This window comes from Falco punctatus, assembly GCF_963210335.1.
Source record: "Falco punctatus genome assembly, chromosome: 4".
Classification (NCBI taxonomy): Eukaryota; Metazoa; Chordata; class Aves; order Falconiformes; family Falconidae; genus Falco; species Falco punctatus.
Genome location: NC_137583.1, coordinates 30,709,381 through 30,728,976, shown reverse-complemented (window position 1 = coordinate 30,728,976; position 19,596 = coordinate 30,709,381). Strand labels below are relative to the sequence as shown.

The following is a 19,596-nucleotide window of genomic DNA, read 5'->3' as shown; positions in this document are numbered from 1 at the left end:
CATTACCACAGTACTACCAAATGCCACCAAAGCCTTTGCAAAGCATGGTATAGCAGAAATTATGGATTGTGATATTACTGTATCAGAATAGTCCTCACTCACTGCCAGTCTCAAGGGTAAGGAGGCACAATCTCCCATAGGAGCCTCACTGTCAATGGGGTGTGACATCTGGTTGCACCAACAGCATGTCTGGCCTGGAAATGGAGACCTGTTTTACTTAAACCTGCTGGAATTCATTATTTTTGAGACGTCTACTATCTGCCATACTTAACAGACTGTAACTAGCAAGTTTGGAAGTGTAGGATAGGCACAATCTCATCTACACGCACAAACAAAGCACAGTAATAAGCCTCACTTCTTCAGGAAAACAGACTAAAACCGGCACAACCATGAAAAGCAAAGGTCTGGGCAAAATCCCATGTTTTTAGAATTGGACGCATAAGTCAATGTCTTGGCTAAATTATTTCTTGCCTTCCTATTTTCTGCTAGGCCCAAACTATGTGATAGAAAAAAATTAGAAAAGCTTTGTATCTACCCAATTAGAGTCACGAATAACCAGATGCTGCCCTGGAAGCTTACTATTTGATTATGTTTATTTGGAGAGAGTAGATTGGTCACTTAATGGGACACTATCAGCTACCTTCTAGTATAAAAATGCATGAAAGATCCATTTTGGAGAAAAGAAAAAGCTGTACCTACTAGTCATTTCTTCATAATATTACTCTATAAATGAATGCAGAACCTGCCAGAAGTTAATATTGCCCTGAAGCACTGTGAATAAACATTTGCCTGGTACTAGGTACACACACACCTCCACATATAAATCAAGGTGCAATGTGCCATATAGATGAACAGGAAGAAAAAAAATCCCTACCTTGTCCTATATTAGGCATTAAGTGCTTCTTTTGATCACAAAATAACTCATAAAGCCTATTAAAAAGCTAGCACTTCTCTGTCAGATAAAAGACATTTCACTGTAATTAAACTTCTGCCCAACTTTATAGAAGATTAGGGGAAAAGTCTGACAGTGTCTATTTATATTTGTGACTGACACTCCTTGGGACATCCAAGGAAAACAAAAGACAAGCAATAGATTTACAACACTTCTGAGCTAACAGCACTTATGGAGATGGACAGTTATAAGCACATCATCACTCATTCACTGAGGTTTTTTTATTTCAAACAAATCCCTGCTGCCCAACCCAAAAGCATTTTTTGTTCAGTTTTCAATCTACATTCCCTTCCACAGTTTAGTCTTTTTATTTCATTTTTAAGCAACAACACACACAGCAGGTTGTTTGGATAAATCAGCTTTACATGATTTAATATGAATAAAGGTGGTAAACAACCATGTCTCTTAACAGAGCTCTGTGAGCACTTAGAGAAAGAAAATATTTTTTCAACTACATCCTATGTATCCCTTTTCACATACGAAACTGTCAGAACATATGGCTGAGTTTCTGACACTAGGTGATGGGAATAAGCCAGCGGCTCCAGGATCCCAACAACAGAACCAAAAAATTTACTGCTTTTCCATTTTTATTTGTATCCTTCATCCTGCTCAGTACTAACTTCACCTATGTGTTTCCTTGTATTTGACTTTCCACAAGATAACTCAATGGCCCAAAGTCAGTGTTACACAACAAGAGCCAAAGTACAAGAGAAATTATCACTTTGGGAGGAAATGCAAGTAACCAAGAAAAGTGCATCTTCATAGCCTGTCCTTCAGAACTGAAGCAAAGATCAAACTGTAAGCAGCATCATTCCTTTGTGCTTGACAACAATGACGAGAAGGGAAGGTCTCTCCTAAATTTGAAATTCTAGAATGCTTTGCCAGGATTGTTTTAGGTAATCTCTCCAGAGACTCCAAATAGGCAGATAAGATGCTGGAAAAATAAATATGCCGCTTTTCTCACTTAAAAAAAATAGTGTAACTACTACATCACTTTTCCATAAGACAAAAGATTATAAACTGCTTGGCCAACTTTCCATATTACAAGCTACAACTATAAACTCTTCCTCGAAAAGTACATTTCAATGTACAATGCCTATAGCATTCACATTCTGGGCAGAAAAAAATGTGCTTAAACTAACAATGCACAGTTAAACCAACCCACTAATTAAACACCTTTCTTTCGTTGCCTTTTCCTACAGCAAAGCAGGTGCACTTCATGCTCTCAAAGTAGCCCTAAGCAATCTTCTTTTGAGCTTATAAACATTTGGATTGTTATCTATCTTTTGCAGTTACAAAGCTCCACAATACTTGCTGTTACTGCTGAAAGTGTAATTTACTCTATTTACACAACTTCTAGCAACACACTCCAAAACAGCAGTGAGATTGCATCGCGCACTATTAATGCCACTTCCAGCTACATTACTCAATGATCCTGAATCTGTGAAGAGGAGCTGCTGTGTATGTGTCCAGCACAAGACTGACCCTCCCCACCTTCTCCATGCAGCACCACAGGAAGGTTTATCCTCCCTAGCAAAAACAGTAAGCTCCAAGGGAGCCTACACAACTCAAACATGTAAACAATCACTGTTAAAAGAAATTGATTTAAACCCACTGTTCAGAAAATTCAGTCCTGTGGTTCTGTGTCTAAAAGCATCCAATCCAAACGATACAGTAAATATCATCTGCATCATCATTTGATCTATGGGATGCCTTGAGACACTGGCAATTGCACAGATTACACAAAACACAGATTGCGCTTCAGATCCCCAAGCTAGCAGCAGGGGGAATATCAATGCGAAGGCTCATTTGTAATGATGTAGCCTTTTTGTGGTGTGATGACCTCTATTGCCTGTTTAATAACAGAAACACTGGCTCTAAAAAAAACCCTAGAGTAATAAATGGAAAGCAGTTCAAGAATGGAAGAATGAGGCAAAATGAATTGTCTGTTTAGTGAACCCACATGCCATTTGGAAAATATTGTTACCAGTGTGTTTGTACACCATACCTCTCTCTCCATTCTAGATCAACTAAAGGACACTGGGAAGCAGTTGAGCTAGATCTGCCTCCAGTTTTACAGAAATGGATGGGACTTTACATAGCAAATTGTTCCCCTATGATACCTTTTCCATGCCTGGTTTGTTTTCTGAAGTCAAGACCTGCTCACATTCTGCTAAATTAGCAATTAACTTCTGCTTCACCACCAAGCATCTCCTCTTATCAAAAAGAAACTGGGGACTATTTGCCAGGCTGTGAGACAAACAGTAGAGAGCAAGCGTCTATCACAGTCCCTAAACAATGTGCAAAAGGTATCCTCACTGGGAATAAAAAACAAGACGACTGCAGTGTAAAGATTGAAAGAAAGAATAATCAGCTTGCAAAAAACCCTTCCAGGCACTCTTCTGCCTGTGTTTAAAAGCTCAGTGACAACCAAACATACACTCACTGTACAAAGACTCCATGACAGCCATTTAGGGAAAAGGGTCATATCACCATCTTTAACACCACACCCAAACCTCTTCAACTAAATTGAATTTTGTGCTCTAGCAACAGGTAAGCCAGGACTATCTGTGATTCCCCACTTTATTGCACTAAAATTAAATTCAGAAGCCAACTTCTGATGATGTTTTCTTCAGCATCTACCAAACCATTAATTTTAATGGAGGAAAGTCAATCAAAGCTTCTTAAGGTAGGCAAAAATTCTTTTGTCTTTGTACTGCGCATTGCTGTACGCACACACAACCATCACCTTTATAAATCAAATATAGCACTATCAGTACTGAAGACAACACATTTCAACTAAGGGCAGAAGAACTTCAGCCGAAAAAGAACCAACAGAAAGCTGAATAAGTGCTGGGCTCCATCATTCACTAGAGGGAGTCATGATCACATATTAAGCTACTGTAATACACAGACCAGTCTGAACATAATTAGGAAACAAATAAAAGAGAAGACCATCAGCTAAATCTGGATGGCATTCAGGGAAAAGAGAAAATTAGATTTGCTTCCTTAACAAGGTTTTATTTCCAAAGACTCAAGACCTTCTCCTGGGAACCTTCAAATCATCAGTAATGAAAGGTTTTCGAAAATGTATCTTATTGCCTACATTTTAAGACAGAATAAGGTATGTGACAGAAGAAAGCTGAAATGATCAGTTTCAGAAATGACACACAGCATTGCATCAAGAAAACGTTAGAATTTTAATTTAAGCAGCTTTACAGCCCATTTAACTTGAAATCAAAAAGTAATCTTAATCATGTTTTTATTTTTAAACTAAATTGGCGCAATTACATCCAGCATGAACAGGCACTACCAAAAAGCTGCTTTTTCAACACATGATTCCCCTTGGCCATTAATAAATTCAGAAAAAGCATTTCTCTGACAGGCTGTGAGGAACAGCCTTAAAAAAAAAAAAAAAGACAAAACAAAAAAAAAATCAGTAAGTCAAACATTACCATGATCCTTTTATTTGATCATTTGATCAATTCTGGGTTTGAGGGTTTGCTTGGTTTATTTTTAATACATGAAATGTCTTTTTTTATATTGCTGAGATTTTTTTCCCTCCCTTAAAACTTCTTAGCAAAAACCACAAAACAATTTGACGAGCAGCACTCACGGGAATTTACACTTGGCTAACAATTTTACAACTGACTAAACAGTTTCATTAATAGTAGCAGCACATGCAAAGCTTTTAACACTCAGCTTGAATCCTGCCCATTATTAGTAAGGCGGAGCCCACAACACGATCATCTCTTGAACCAAAATCTACCGCATACCTCGGGAGACACATCAGCAAATGCAGCCCAATAATAATGCTTGTCCAGTGCTCAATTACACAGTATTTGACTGCTTTACATTCAACATGTTTACACCAAAGGTTGAAATCCTCCACACTTCTGTTGCTTAGACAATTCATCTAACACCTTGGGAATGCAAACAGTCCAAGAGCCTTTTTGAAAGACTTGAGGTACCGTTTTTAACAAGAACAGACAATAAGTTCCTAAAGGGAGGAAATAAAACAGTGTGGGAAGTAAGAATATGTGCACTGAGACGAGAAGCACTTTCTGGCATGCCGTGGCACTGTGCTAAGAAAGGCTGTGTGTAACCAATGCACTCTGGAAAGTTAAGCTCTGGCAGACAAACTGATTTCCCCTATTAGGTATTCAGTGCCATACCAGGCCAAAGGCTTAAACACCCTCTAGTTTTAAACACAGATCTCACTCTATAAACAGACTGCTCCTCCCAAAGTCTAGCAGTAATTCGCCACCAAAACTGCAAACACACTTTTCCATCACCATCCATACAATCTGGTCCTTTAAGCAGTAAAATCACAGCCCTCAGGGCTCTTATGCAAGCACCCAGATGCCTACTTTGCACATTCTGCTGTGACATTCCCTTTCCAGATGAAATGGTCTGGGAAAGCAGCTCACTTCCCCTTAAAAACACTTTAGCTCCTAAAATAAAGCTGGATAAATTTCACTGCACCTGCCCACGGTTGTTGTTTTTCCTGCAAGGATTTAAGCAAGCAAAATGGTCATCTTCAACATGGGAAAGAACAGAAGATAACACAGAAGTCTCCATGGAACAGCAACGAAATCTAAAGAGCCGTTCTCTCAGTTTGCAGTGCTTGTTTTCTTTCTACATGCTTTAATATAGCAGTTCCTTGCTACCAGCATCCACTATTGGTATCACTCACCTGTTCATGATGGTAGAATTCTGCTCCTTCAGCACAAGCTCCCTTTGCTGCAGGGCCACAATTTGCCTTGAGAGATCATCAGGTGTCCTACACAATTAAAACAAAACAGAAACTTTTAACAAATTATTGGTTGAAATACTATGTTCCATACAGAGCCACAAGAAAAGGTCTCAACAAAAGCAGACAAGGCAATATCACAAGGTCAAAGTTGCTGCAGTCCCTTAGAAAAACACAAGGTTGCATCCCGTCCAGCTTACATAAAAGGCTGTTTTATTAAATGCTGTAATCATCATCCATGTCGCAGCATCTCACCATCGTCCACTTCAACCCATAAATCAACTCTAAAGCTGTAGAGTCAGCAACACCAAATTTATCAAAGCAAGCACCCTGTATAAACATTCGTACCAGATGAACAGACAACTTATCACTTCAACACATACAACTTTTTGTTTAACATACATAGGAATAGGTGTTCACAACCCATCCCCCCCTATCCTAGTGCTCAGCACAAATACACACGCATGAGCACACCCAGCATTACTCTAATCATTGCTCAACTACAGAGTCTCAGTGGAGCATGATCACGGGAGTATTAGCAAGAGGGTAAGAAAAGGAGGAAGTAAATTTACATAGACTGTACGTTTCAACAACTCTGGCTACCACTGAATACCCTTTAACAGTGTAGAGGTTCAGCTACACCATAGGTGTCTCAAAGCAGCGTTCCCACACAATTATCAGTGTGCTGACTTCAGAGTCCTTCATACAAGCGCTGACTCCAGAGTCACAGGGGAAAGAAAAAGAAAAAAAAATGATCCATCAGCTTTAGATTACACTTCAGGTAACATTCTGATAACCTTTTCTTGTCGAAGAGATCAAATATTTCTACAAATCCACTAGCGACAGCTTTTCAGTTGTTGGGATAGGTTTATTTTTCCATCAAATCCAATGATGAATTCTTAAAACTAGTGGAATAGGATCAAGATAACTCTAGTCTAACAGTCCCAGAAACCACTATCCCACATCAACAGTCTCTGCAGGAGATAACTGTTCTTTTCAGAGACCTCTCCTTAAATTGTGAGTGTAAGAGATTCAACTCTAAATGAAAGCAGCTTATAAAAAATGTTTCTCTTGAGCCACCAGAAAGGGTTTCCCATCCCAAAAGAGGAGCATCTGTATCACACTTCTCAAAGGAAAGAAAGCTGGAAAAGGCTTCACAGTATATGCTGGGTACATCCTTTTGCTGCAGGAAGATGCATCACCCCCAAAGGGGAAAGAGTGACCCAAACCTTGAAAGGGTTTTTCCATAGGGAGTGAGTGGTAAGCTAGTTTTACAGAAGTAAAATCTGTGGAAACACATTCTGCCATGTCCCCCAAGATGCAAGTCAAGGCTTCACTGTTGCTGGCAGATGAAATTAAGCCTGGTCAGATTTTACGTTATTCAAACACAGCCCTGGAATGAGGTTCCTGCCACTCCAAAAACTGGATAAGTAGAAGACGTGCCTCTAGCTTGACCACTGGGATTCTGAAAGAATTTAGGACTAAAGAAGTAATTTCTCTGATGATACCACTTTTTAGCCAGTTATTCACCTACAGAAAAGGCATTACTTTTTTCTTTAATCACCTGCCACTTCCAGTCAAGTGAAAAATCAGTTAAAACTCTGAGCTGATGCAGATAGTCAGGATTCAGTCCTGGCAATCCCAATTCAAAGGTTCCTGCTTTTTGCTTCCAGAATTGCACACTTGTAGCCCTCTTCAGCAGAAAATTTTGAAGCCTCTAATACTACTTGTGTTACGTGCAAGTCCTAACAGCTAATGCATAATAATGCAGATGAACATGGTCTCCTCTCAGACAATGCAGATATATATTGCAGCAAAGAAATTGTTAGAACAGGATGAAACACTGTCCTTCAAAGGCATCACACTCAGTGGTCAAGGAAACTACAAGAAGAAACCAAGACATCAGCCTGGAGATGGCTTGACTAAAACATCTAGAATTCAAATTCTGGTAGCAGAGACAAGTCAATTTTAAGCCAACAAGCACCTGGGTTTTAAAACGTGTTGCAGCACTAGATAAATATTGCAAAGTCCTATAGCTGAGCCTGAGGGGATTCTTAATGTAAGCAGTTCCTCATCTCTTTACAGAGAGCTACCCAATGGCTGGGCATTAGAACAAACGCTGCAGAACTAATTCAACCCAGTCTGATGCAAGCCACATTTCCACATAACCCAAGAGCATGAGTAAAACAACACTGGTTTCTTGGAATCTCAGCTCTGAAGAGCTGAAATCTAACACTGCTCTAATTTTGTTTTCCAAGCTAGAAGACTTAGGTTCTTTCTAAGAACTAAATGGAGAACTAAATGATAACATGTGCCAGAAAGTGGAAGACCACTGGTTTCACATGCTCCACAATGTCTGTGGAGGGGGGGTAGGGGGTTGGGGAGTAACAAAAATCCTACAAGAGAAGTCTACAAAGCTACAATATAGTTTCAACAGAAGGAAGGAAGAAGCTTCTGAAGGAAGTAGACCCTCTGACTCAGATAGCTTTTTTCCCCATTAATTAAGGAAGTAGATGTTGTTCTCTTTCTGCAGTAGTTTCTAACTAAAAGAAATAGCTAGAGTTAAGGTAAGGATAAAGGCAACTTTTTATTAGCACTGATGAGAAAAAAAGAAAAAAGAAAAAAATAGTAGTCTCGTGACTACTAGGGTTACGAGAAGCTAAAAAACAGAAAACAGCAGAAATGGACTGGGTATGCTTAATCTGTTTGGCAAAAAGAAGCTGTAAGCAGACACACCAACTTCAACATGGACAATCTTTGTAAAATCTAATGCCAAGTCAACAAGGCTCTGAGAACCGCAGTTCTAAGCCTCTCATAATTCAACCAAATATAGCAGATTTATCACAAGGATACTAAATATCAGTCATCTCTCTGGCCATGTTCAGTGCCAGCCCCCAACTCTAGTATTTGGTTCCTACTCCCTGCACCAATGAAATAATTGCACAATTTTTTTTAATGAGCAAAAAAATATCTTTGCCTTGATTTTTTTTTCCTCATTTTCTCAGAAGTTCATACCATATTGTATTAGGACTGAGATCGAGAACTGAAAATAATCCAATAGTAAAATGAGACAGGACTATAAAAGCCACAGATTTATACTAATGACAGCTACTGACAGATTTCCAATAAAAAACAATCATCCTCATCTGTTCAGCAATTCAAATCAACAATCAGCTTCCAATCTCAGTTTCAGCAATTGGCAGCTTTAGGTTTATATTTAGTTCTGGAGGATGTTTTATTGGCATTAGATACTTCCCCCCTCCCCCCTGCCCCAAGTGGAGCAGCATAGATATATAACAGAAAATAAAGGTAACAAGTATTAACCCCCTCTAAAGAAGAGTTCACTTTCTGGAAAACTAATTCATGTCAGGTGTTCAGAGACACAGACACCCTGTGCATGCACTGTACTGTCAAATACCTTTACTGAGAGGTTTCAAAGCCTGTTTCTGAGGTCTACATCCTATCCTGATCACAGACGATTTGGCAAAAGCCAAATTTACACAGTTCCAAGTGGAGGAATGACACTGCATGCACAATGAAACTAAATCAGACTAGCTTTCAGTTTGAGGAGAATTGGTCAACTCCCCAAAGCACTGCAAATACCAACCAGCCCTCACTGCTGTAAACAGCTCTCTCATTTCACAAGTTTCTGAAAACAATGCCGCATGAAAAGAGAAGTCTGTCAGCCCCCAACACACACTTAACAAGTTCTGGCCTTGACAGCCTCTGTCTGATGGACTAGCTGTATATCTGTGCATAATTTTTGCTAAACCCTATCCATTCCCTATGGAACAGCTGATATCAAAACCAGTATTAAAAAGCTAAGAAGTCTGCTTTATAGAGTATGTGTATGACAATTCAGCTTATCAACACTATTTAAATCACCACAGCTACTTTAGGGAAGTTTGAAACTTTGTCCTCCTCACGTAAAAATGCCCAGAACTCCCTTTCTGAAAAGCTGCTGCTTTCTGCACTAGCGCTGTTGGCCCTGCAAACAAGCAGACATCTTCCTGCCTCAGGTAGCAATGGAGCCCAATGGAGCCTATGGAACTACCAAGAAAACCCTACACCTAGTTTGCGTCAGCTGTGCAAAATCCTGTAGGTGAAACACACACATTTAACGGTATGATTCAAGAGCAGCACGTTATTAAAACTGAATTGTATGCTATCCAATTATAAAGACAACGTGAAGAAAAAACGACAAAGCGGTTTCCAAAATGCAGGTGCAGATTAAACCACTGACTTCAGTTCCTTTCTCCTGGGTAAGGCACAAGTGGCCAAAAGCTAGAATATTCTTCCTCTGTCCCACCATCCCATCCCAAGAACACATTTCATTCTTCAACACTTAAGCAAAAAAAAAAAAAATCAAAAAAACACAAACAAATGCAAGAATTCAAGCCTAAATTTGAAACAAGATTATTTCTCCCCCCCCCCCAAATGGGCAAATTAGTCCAGCATAGTTTAACAGCAGAGTAAGGAAGGAGAGGGACAAAAGTGCTGTTAACCAAACCTCTTTGACTTCCTTTGAAGTGCAGATAATTTGAAAAGGAGCAGTTTAAGAATGATAAAAACTTAAAATTGTTCAAATGAAGTGAAAAATTAATGTAATAGGATGCCCATCCAAGTCACTCAATGATGTCCAAGCACCCACTGGCACACTCCTTTAACTTTTAACCAGGAAAACGGCTTATGCAAATTTTTTAATGCCTTTTTTTGTTTGTTTTTTAAATGCATACAATTATGCTGACATTTCATAGGCATTTGCTAGAAAGCTCTGTTGAACTGTCCTGGTTAAGGATCTATTACCACTTCAGTATAAACTATGACAATTTCACACTGAGAATTAGCTGTTGAAGTAACGTTAAACCAAGACTCAGTAAGCAAATGAAGATGTTAAAGTAAAAACTGGAATATTTTTTAATTTATAACTTACTAAAACATCAACTTCTAATTGCTTCTATAAAATGTTTTAAAATTCACAGCAAAGAAAGAGGTTTGATTGTAGCTAGATATCCAGCATTACATTTTAACCATGAAAGTGCAAGGCAAATGTAAAACTAAATAGAAAAACCGGCACAGCTCTGTTTGGAGGACTAAGTTCTTCACTGCTTTTTTTTTTTTTTTTTGGAAAAAAAAATACATTTGCTTGAAACTACCAAACTAATAACACACTTACAATATTACACCCCTCAACTAGTTATTTTTGGAAGTCTGTTGAATTAACATTTCTCTCTACAGGTTTACCTCTGTGAATATACGATGACACAGATTTGGTTATCTCAACTAAATCACATTAAAACGGAACATTCCCAGATTTCTGGCACAGCATTTTAGGCGGATCCATAAACTGGTTTACACTTAAGCATAATCACCTGACAAAGACCAGAGACAAAAGTATTTACTAAAGTGTCTGTTAGGAGAATCGGGCACAGAAAGGGAGGGCACATCTGCTTCTTTCTCTTCAATCAAAAAAAATTTTGCAGTGCTTTTTTGATTTTGTTTTGGGGTTTTGGGGGTTTTCTTTGGTGTCTGGGAGGGGGGGGTGGGGGGTGTTTGTTTGTGGGGTTTTTTTTAAAGGCAGTCTCCTGAAAGTATAAAATCTGGATTTTGTTCCTTATCTATTTTCATATTACATATAAGAAACGAAACTAGATTTTTAAATTCTCCTCTCCCCAAGTAGGGCCTTTTCTACTTTTAAAGAAGAATTTAATCTTCTTCCTAGGCAGGAAAACAGCAGCATCTGAAGAACAAACAGAACGATAACATGACAACAACAGAAGATTTCTGGAAAGGCATTTTAGTTGTTTTAAATATTTCTGTGTGATTAGACAGGCTGTGGATTGTCTGTAATACTCTCTTCCTGTATGCTTGAAGTGAGTCTCCCAAACATCCTTTTTGTATGTTTGAGCTCTACAACTGCTTTAACTCCTCTATCTCTGGTTTACAGGCCTCCCGCTTATTTCTTAAACTTCACCAGCAAGTCCAAAAGCAGCTCAATTCCTCTGATGACCTGCGCTTCAAGAAAGTACAGCAAATAACAATAACCACAGCAGCACATACAGACTTCCCCAGACACAGCAACACAGAGACCTCAAGTTTAACTTGGTCATAGTAACTCAAAGTTTGTATCAGAAAACTGCAACTTGAGCTCAACAACCCTTTCCCCTCGAAACAGGCACCACCTCCCTGGGAGGATACCTTAGCTCCCCCTCACCAGACTAGAGGAAAACATTGCCACTAAAATCTGGTGTCCAGGCCTGGAAGTTCTCAGAGTTAAGTTTCACAACAGTACTCTTACAAAAACGCCCCTTCAAGCTCTGGTCCAGGTAGTTACATCTACTTGTTAATGTCTTCCATGTCTACCTCCTCCCTTTCTATTGCTAACTACATTAACTAAACCATATGTTAAGGAATCTGCTACACATTGTTCACAAAAATAAATTCTCAAAATTTCCTAGGCAATTAGGACACATTTAGTATTTTGTAACACTTTTATTAAAATGTTTTGAAGAGCAATCACTTACCTTTATTCATTCAAATGAAGGTGCTCAGAGCTGTCAAAAAAGCAAAACTAAGGTATACCTTAGACTGTTTCTCCAATAAATTGCATGCTTGATAATTTACATACAAAGTGAATGGAGGAAATATGAAGTGTAAACTGAAAGCAATAAGCAAACTCAGCTTCTGAGGTTCCTTTCATTTAGGAAAGAGACCTTATATTTCTGTTTAAATAGAATCAACAAATCCAATTGCTCTTTACCAAAGCAAATGTCCTCATTAACCACTCTAAGCAGAAGAACAACTTATTCGTAAGAAAGCATTTTAAGTATCTATAAGTGTGTTAACAATTCTAAAGGCAACTGATATGACTCCTTTGAAGCAACTGCAAAATTAGCAATTACTCCAATCCAGCCATAATTTGAAGAGGGGAGGGGGGGGGGGAAAGAAGAAAACCATCTTAGATTCCAATCAATTGAATTTTGGGGGGTTTAATGAAAAGTTTTTTCCTTTCAAAATTATCAATATTGCATCATAAGTAATCTTCCAAGTTTCATTTCTACTTTAAAGATACATTTAAGAGCCCAACAAGATTAACTTTATCTTACTTTTGAAAAAAAAAAAAAACATCTGGCAGGCATTTCAACATCCCAAACTTCCTTCTCATCCCTATCACTGCTCTAACAGCAAGCACAGAACAAACCACTGAAACCTTGTAAGCACACACACTGCATAGTTGAACATAACCTTACAAGTGAAAAGCTTTAATAGATCTCAAGGAGAAGGAATGTACACATAGCGAAGCTGCTGATTTGGAAGGTAAGATAAAAATAGCTTTTTTTTTTTTTTTTTTTTAATCTTCATCCAGAAGTCAGGTCATTGCATACTGGCTCACATGATATGCAATTTAGAGCTTTTGAGAGGTCATGGTGAAACAAAAGCAATTTTCTATAGTTTGACTGAAAAAGTGCTAGAGCACACAGCTCAGCTTTTTACACAGCAAGCCCAGAGAGTGTTGCCTTTCCAAAAGGGGTCCAGCTCACACAAATCATCATTGTAGATTTCCAGGCTACTCTTCTCCAGGTGCAATTCAGTGAGAACAGCAGAGCAAATCTAATTGCCTCTGCCACTGCAGTGGCAGTCACCAGCTTTGCTTCGTTCATTTTCTGCCACTGTAGGTCTGAATCAGCTTGCTGAAATTCCCCCTTTCAACAAGAAGCTGTTAGCTGGCTCGGCTGTCTTCTCATCAAAACATATCCTCGAGCTCTCATTGATCTTACAGTGCTACACTTTATGAGGGGGGCTCAAGGGCAAGACACGTGAACTGTCAGGCTGGCTCTCAAAACTGGCAAGAAGTCAGGCTACCTATGTTGCAAGAGATCCACCATCATGCCATCATTTGGGGTTTTGGGATGGATGAGTAATTGTATGCTCTCTCTCACAGATTTTAGTAACTGTCAAGACCAGACTTCATTAGAAGTCAAAACTAACCTACACTTTTAACAGAAAAAGATGTACTACCACAAAGAAAGTACGTAAGTAGCAAGGGAAACAGTTAACTAGAAAAACAGAATACACTGTCTTGAGCCCTTACTAATGACAAGTATATCCCCACACAAGTTCAATTTGTATTGCTGCTAACCCACAGGGATGTCCTTTAATTGCTCTGCTGTTTCACATTACAGCACAAGGCAGACCAGAGCAAAACATGCTTGGCTCTCCACTCTACTCAGCTGCCAGCCACTCTTCAGGCTTTTTGGCACAAAAGGTAATGGTTTGTAGCGTAAGTAAGGAATAATAATAATAAAAAAGTACCAACTCTAAAAACTTACTTATGCTTGACATTTTCAAAACAATCAAAGCTTGCTTTGCCATGCCCTGTTCTTGACTCTGACTCTCTCCTTCAACAAAACAAAACAAAAAAAAAACCAATCTTCTTGGTATTATGACACAGATTAAATCAATTTCTTCTTGCAGTATGCATTGCTATGTCTCATCTCACAAGAGCGGGGTGGAGGGAGTGGCAGCCCACGTATTTCAATCATACTATAACACAAAAGAACTTTAATTTGGCTTAAACTCAGTTGCATAAAATGAAACAGTTTATAAAGGCAACAATAAGCCATTTACAACAACTCAAGAAACATGGACTGTATCTGCAAAGCTATTAAATACTCTGTATCCTATGTTTTTCCAATGTAAGAAAACAAGGAGTTCTTAAGGTCTTCTCTTTTTCCTTTTTTAGGGTATCAAGGAAGCACAACAAACCTATTGTACTCAATAATCCACAAGAGCCAGTGTCTTTGAAATGCTTTCAAAACATTGCTCGGTATGATGCAAGGAAAATCTTTGGTCTCTAGCAACACAGACTTCCAGCAACAGCATTTTTGCCAAGTCAGTCAGCACTGCCCACAGCACTGTATTCTCCATCCCACTCTTCCCTAATTTTTTACTATCTCTCAACACTGCTCTATCTCTTATTAAAAAAAAAAAAAAAAAAAAAAAAAAGAGTCCAATATTAAGGAGGGCAATCCTTAAGTACCTTCAGGATTCATTCAAAATCAGTTTGAAATTCTAAACCAATTATAGCCTTGTACTATTCAAGGCTCTAAGATGACATCTGTGGATAACAGTTCTTTCTGCTTAACTTTCCCCCCCCCCAAAAAAAAAGCCAACACAGAGTAGAGATCAAACAGAAAATTTTAAAAACCCACAATTTTTTAAAGTACCTTTTAGCTATTTACCAGCAGTAGCACAGAAGTAGTGAAGTTGGAAATTATCATTAAGAATTTTCAAGAATTGTTGCTGCTCACGTACTAGAGTCAATATCAGCATGATCTTTACAATTAAAGAAGCAAATGTTTTTTTCTCAATTTGCAATTTAATTTACTGAATGTAATTATATATTAATGACAGCGCTGAAAAGAAATTATTGTGGCATATAATTTCATATCTACTGCCCTTAAGATTTTGAGCACAAAATGTAAACACATTTAATAATGTAATGTTTCATTTTACTGCAGCAGCAGCAAAAGCTATTTTAAGTCTTTTACCCCACCATGAACTTAATTTCAGGAAAAAAACCCCACAGCTAAAGGGAAAAATAATGTCACAAAATGAATAAAGTAACTTATTTCAGGGAGTCTTAACTAGGGTGGTTTTTCCTATAGTTTCCATTTGTCAGAGGGGTTGGAGCAATCACTGTGACAATCCAGAGCTGGGCACAGAGGACAGTATGAACTACTTGCTGGCAAAAATTAGGCAAAAATAAAGGCTTAACAAGGGGGCTGGGGAGTGGTGGGTAAATCAAACTAATCTAAATAACAAAATTACAGCAGAATACCAATTATTTATTCTAACCGCACGGGTATCCCAAGATTTTCAAGGCATTTGAATAACTGTAAGTAATCATATGCAAAAAATTAGTATCTGAAAATCACAGACTGAAATACATAGATATGCTTGTTGGAAACACTCTGAATAGACAGATGTTGTATCTTTCAAAGAGATATCATCCAACAGAGAATCATTAGAAACCATGAAAATTATTCCAGGACAGTTGCTGGGATTACACAAAGCTGGGAAAGTGCCCTGACAGCCAAAACAAAGGTAATAAATGAAACTTCCAGAATACCAGGCAGAAGCTTCTTTCTCGACATTTCATGTCCATGAACGAAAGCTAGTCCAGAAACTTGCTCCTCACTAAGCTGAGGGCCAGCAGGGATGGCTGGTTACAATGGAAGGATCTCAAGTAAAAAACTTAACTCCTTAGCAAGAACGCTTATGCTGACTGGGTTAGTAATCCTGACATAATTTTACTGAACCTTTGCAGTTCCATTCTGCTAGGTCACTTCCAAGACATTCGAAGACACTCAGACCAGCCTAGAAATCAAACAACATAAGCTTCTTTTCAAGGAAGGGGGCAGAGGGGGAACCACCCAAAACCACCCACAATTTACATTATCCAACATACCCTTCTGACATAACTTCTACCTGCATGCAAATTACTAACAGAAAGACAACATTTTTACAGAAAAACAGAGCTTCTGACTGATAAGAAAAGGAGTTAATACCGTAACCAAGCTAGGTACTGACAATATATGTATGTTTGATTATTTTATAGACTTCACTAAACTGATAGTCTTGTTCTTTTGACACCTATCTGAGATAATCCTTTCAGAATATTAATTCACTTAAATTCTGGTATTGTTCAATATAAAGATGTTGATCACATTGTTTTCCCAGACTCTTATCAGCTGAAAATATTAGCCAGCAGTAACACAAAATCCCTAATCTTGAGCAAGAGACAATACTATTAATGACTGCCTACAAGTCCTTGTGAGAGTATAGACCATATTTTCAGCTACTTTTATATAAAGTGATTTGACATCCCATATGTTATTCTTATTTACTTCTGATTACAATCATATACCTCTTCAATCTCATGGACAGAACAGCCACTTTAAGCTACAGTAAAAGTTATTTTACCTGGTTTTTTTAATATTCTCCAATAACACAGTTCACAGGTAAATTTATGATGACAATTTTGGAAAGAATGAAAAGCATACTGCACATATGCTCAGCTGGAATACCAAGTTATTCTTCCAGACAGAAAATTGAGGTTTAAGTCTGTTGCTTTGATTAATTAAAAACTATCCAGACTCAAGCAAAGATCATTTCAAAGCTTTTTGCAGCAGATGCCTCATCTCTGACAGGAGTAGAAAGTAAAACATCCTGGTTTCAGCAAATGTGGGAGGTTAAAAACCTTACTGAAGTACAGAAAACACATGGCTGATAAATTATTATATTTATCATAAAAATCAATATGGAACAAATACAGTAGAAAATGTTTGCATTGTCAGTAGCCACATATTCCTACAAGTTATTTGATGAAGATGGCACAAAAGGCATAAGCTACCACTGAAGCTCCATTCATGGTGGATACATCAAGTGGTAATACTCTTGGGGTGGGACTAGCTTTCTCTAGAAACCAGATCAAAGCAAGGCCGTCATTTTAGAATCTGAGGCACAAAGAGTATAAGCAATCTGACTAGGGACATCCAAAACACTCTGTGATTCAACTCCTCTGTAAGAAAATTTAACCCATTAATGACTTAACGGATGATTAAAGGCATCAAGCATAAGAGCTGTACCCTAAATGTTTTGTTTCTTAACTTGTAAGACATTCAAAAAATCAATATGCAACACTATTTTTGAGCACTATACTAATAAGTTAATCCTAAAACATGAGTTTAAACCCTAGCTTTTTGCTTAGTGTAGCCTCACATTTAGCTATCACATCGTTCCCCACTGAGTTCATTTACCATTCAGAGCCTGTTGCTCAGTTACTGTTTTGAACAAATCCGTAAGCACGGGAGCTCACTGTCTATAACCCCAACCATCTGTCTCAGGCCTCCCCACTTAATGAATCACAGTTCTCACTCAGCTGTCCACAAGCTGGCAAGTGAGCTTAACTTCAGGAGAATGAATTACACACATCCCCAGACACATGTAAATAAAACGAAGAAATTTCAGATTTACAGTGCTGCCTTCAAACCCTCTCCCCCAAGCTCAGGGAGGATTAAAAAGGACTTCAAAGAAGCCCGAGTTCCAATTAAAACACTGTGACCACCCCGGGGACGCAAAAATATTCTTCTGATTAGTGAGATGCGCTCTTTGAACTGTTTAGCTAAAAAAAGCTTTCAGAACTTTAAATAAATGCAGTAATTCTCTTTCTTTTTTTTTAAGTTTCTAAAATTTTAATATTCAATGCAAAGGACAAATAACATTTCAGACCAAAAGTTTTATGAAAGCCCATTAACACATCAGCCTTAGGCATTGGCTAAGAAATATGAGACATACCAAGACCTAAACATTGCAGTCCCAGTACAAATAAGACTGCACAAGTCGTTAGAACAGAACCCAAAAAGTGTCATTGTTGCTACAGTGGTGCGGGCACCCCCTTATTACAGAAAGGCAGTACAAAATCCCAATCTCGTCAACCTTCAGAACCACTCTCCCTCAAGAACAGAGCACATCAATCCTACCTAATTATAAAATTCTGCTTTCTTTCCTTAACATACAAATCTCCCATGCCACACATATAAAGCACCTCATATCCAAGTCCTTTGACACACTGTGACAATAAAACAGTTGCCCTTAGCCTTGGCAATAAGCACAAATCTAAATAAAAAGCTCTTCCTACGCTTCCCACAAAAAAACCCCTCACCTCACCCCTTCAGTCTCTCATTCCCAAAGCTAGACTTGGATTACATACTCCAAAAGTTTTAACATCAAGAAGAATGATGAACATTAAGAACAAATGCTGGGAAAATAACTGAGTCGTAGAGCATGCCAAAGCAGTCAGAGCTAAGTGGATATAATAAACCTGCTTGTGAAAGCCAAACCCCAATCACCACCATCCATAAATAATGAATAATTCATGTCAGAAGGAAATTGAAGCAGACTTTTAAGACTCGTTCATGGAAAGTGGAACTGCTATAGTGTAATCGCATTAAAGGTGTAAACAGTGGCATTTCAGCAATTACTGTTCTCTTTTTGCCAGCTCCCTCTCAAACACCAGTACAACAGTTCAGCGCCTGCATCAAGCACAGGGTTCAGAGCAGCCAAAAGTAATTATGACTTCCCTGTGTCTTTGCCACAGGCTCGTGTGACTGAAATTAAGATAAGGTCTGGATTGGTGTCACAAGCACTTTGACACCATCTTGGCTTACTGCTATCATCAAGTTTTAGTCACTTTCAATGCCTGAAGCTACTAGGGGAAGCATTAATAAAATTAGATGATAAAGTTTCTAGAATTTGAAATGTATTCACAGAAGAGAAAGAGCTCCTATTGTCTCCATTGAAAGATACAAACACCCCTATTTCAAGCCACATCCTTCCTTGCATGCACGCTTACTGTGAAGATCTTATTTCATCATGCTGTACAATATAGCATAAAGGACTATCCACTACGTTATTTTTTCTTTGGTGAACAGACAGACAGTACAAAACCAACCTGACAACAACAGAAGAGTTAAAAACCATCCTTCTAGAAGTCTCCACAGTGTCTACCCCCTTGGAGATCTCCTAGCTCCTCCAGGATCTGTAGCTTCGGTTCTGCTCACTGCTGGCTGGTGTGACGGCAGTTTTGTGCAACAGCTCCACACTTGAGGAAAAGATGCATCAGACATTCCTAATTCAGATTCTACTTGAGTGGGAAGATACAGCAAAGCATTTATAACCTAGCTGTAAATGGGAGTCCTATTTATACAATAAGTATTATATAGCTCAGATGCTAAACTGTCTTTGGACAACAGTTTCAGTGAGCAAGCACAAATGAAAGCTGGAGCCATTAAACCACAGAACAATTTGAAGTCACTGGTGCAGAGAT

At 38.4% G+C, this 19,596-nt stretch overlaps 1 protein-coding gene across 1 annotated transcript in view; it reads right to left on the bottom strand.

Moving 5' to 3' along the window:
* MAD1L1 (mitotic arrest deficient 1 like 1) overlaps positions 1-19,596 on the bottom strand; it is a 370,489-nt gene that overhangs the window by 323,538 nt on the left and 27,355 nt on the right. The window contains exon 10 of the mRNA XM_080382402.1: positions 5,649-5,735. Coding sequence (XP_080238528.1) covers positions 5,649-5,735 — 87 coding nt within the window. The remainder of the gene's footprint in view (positions 1-5,648; positions 5,736-19,596) is intronic.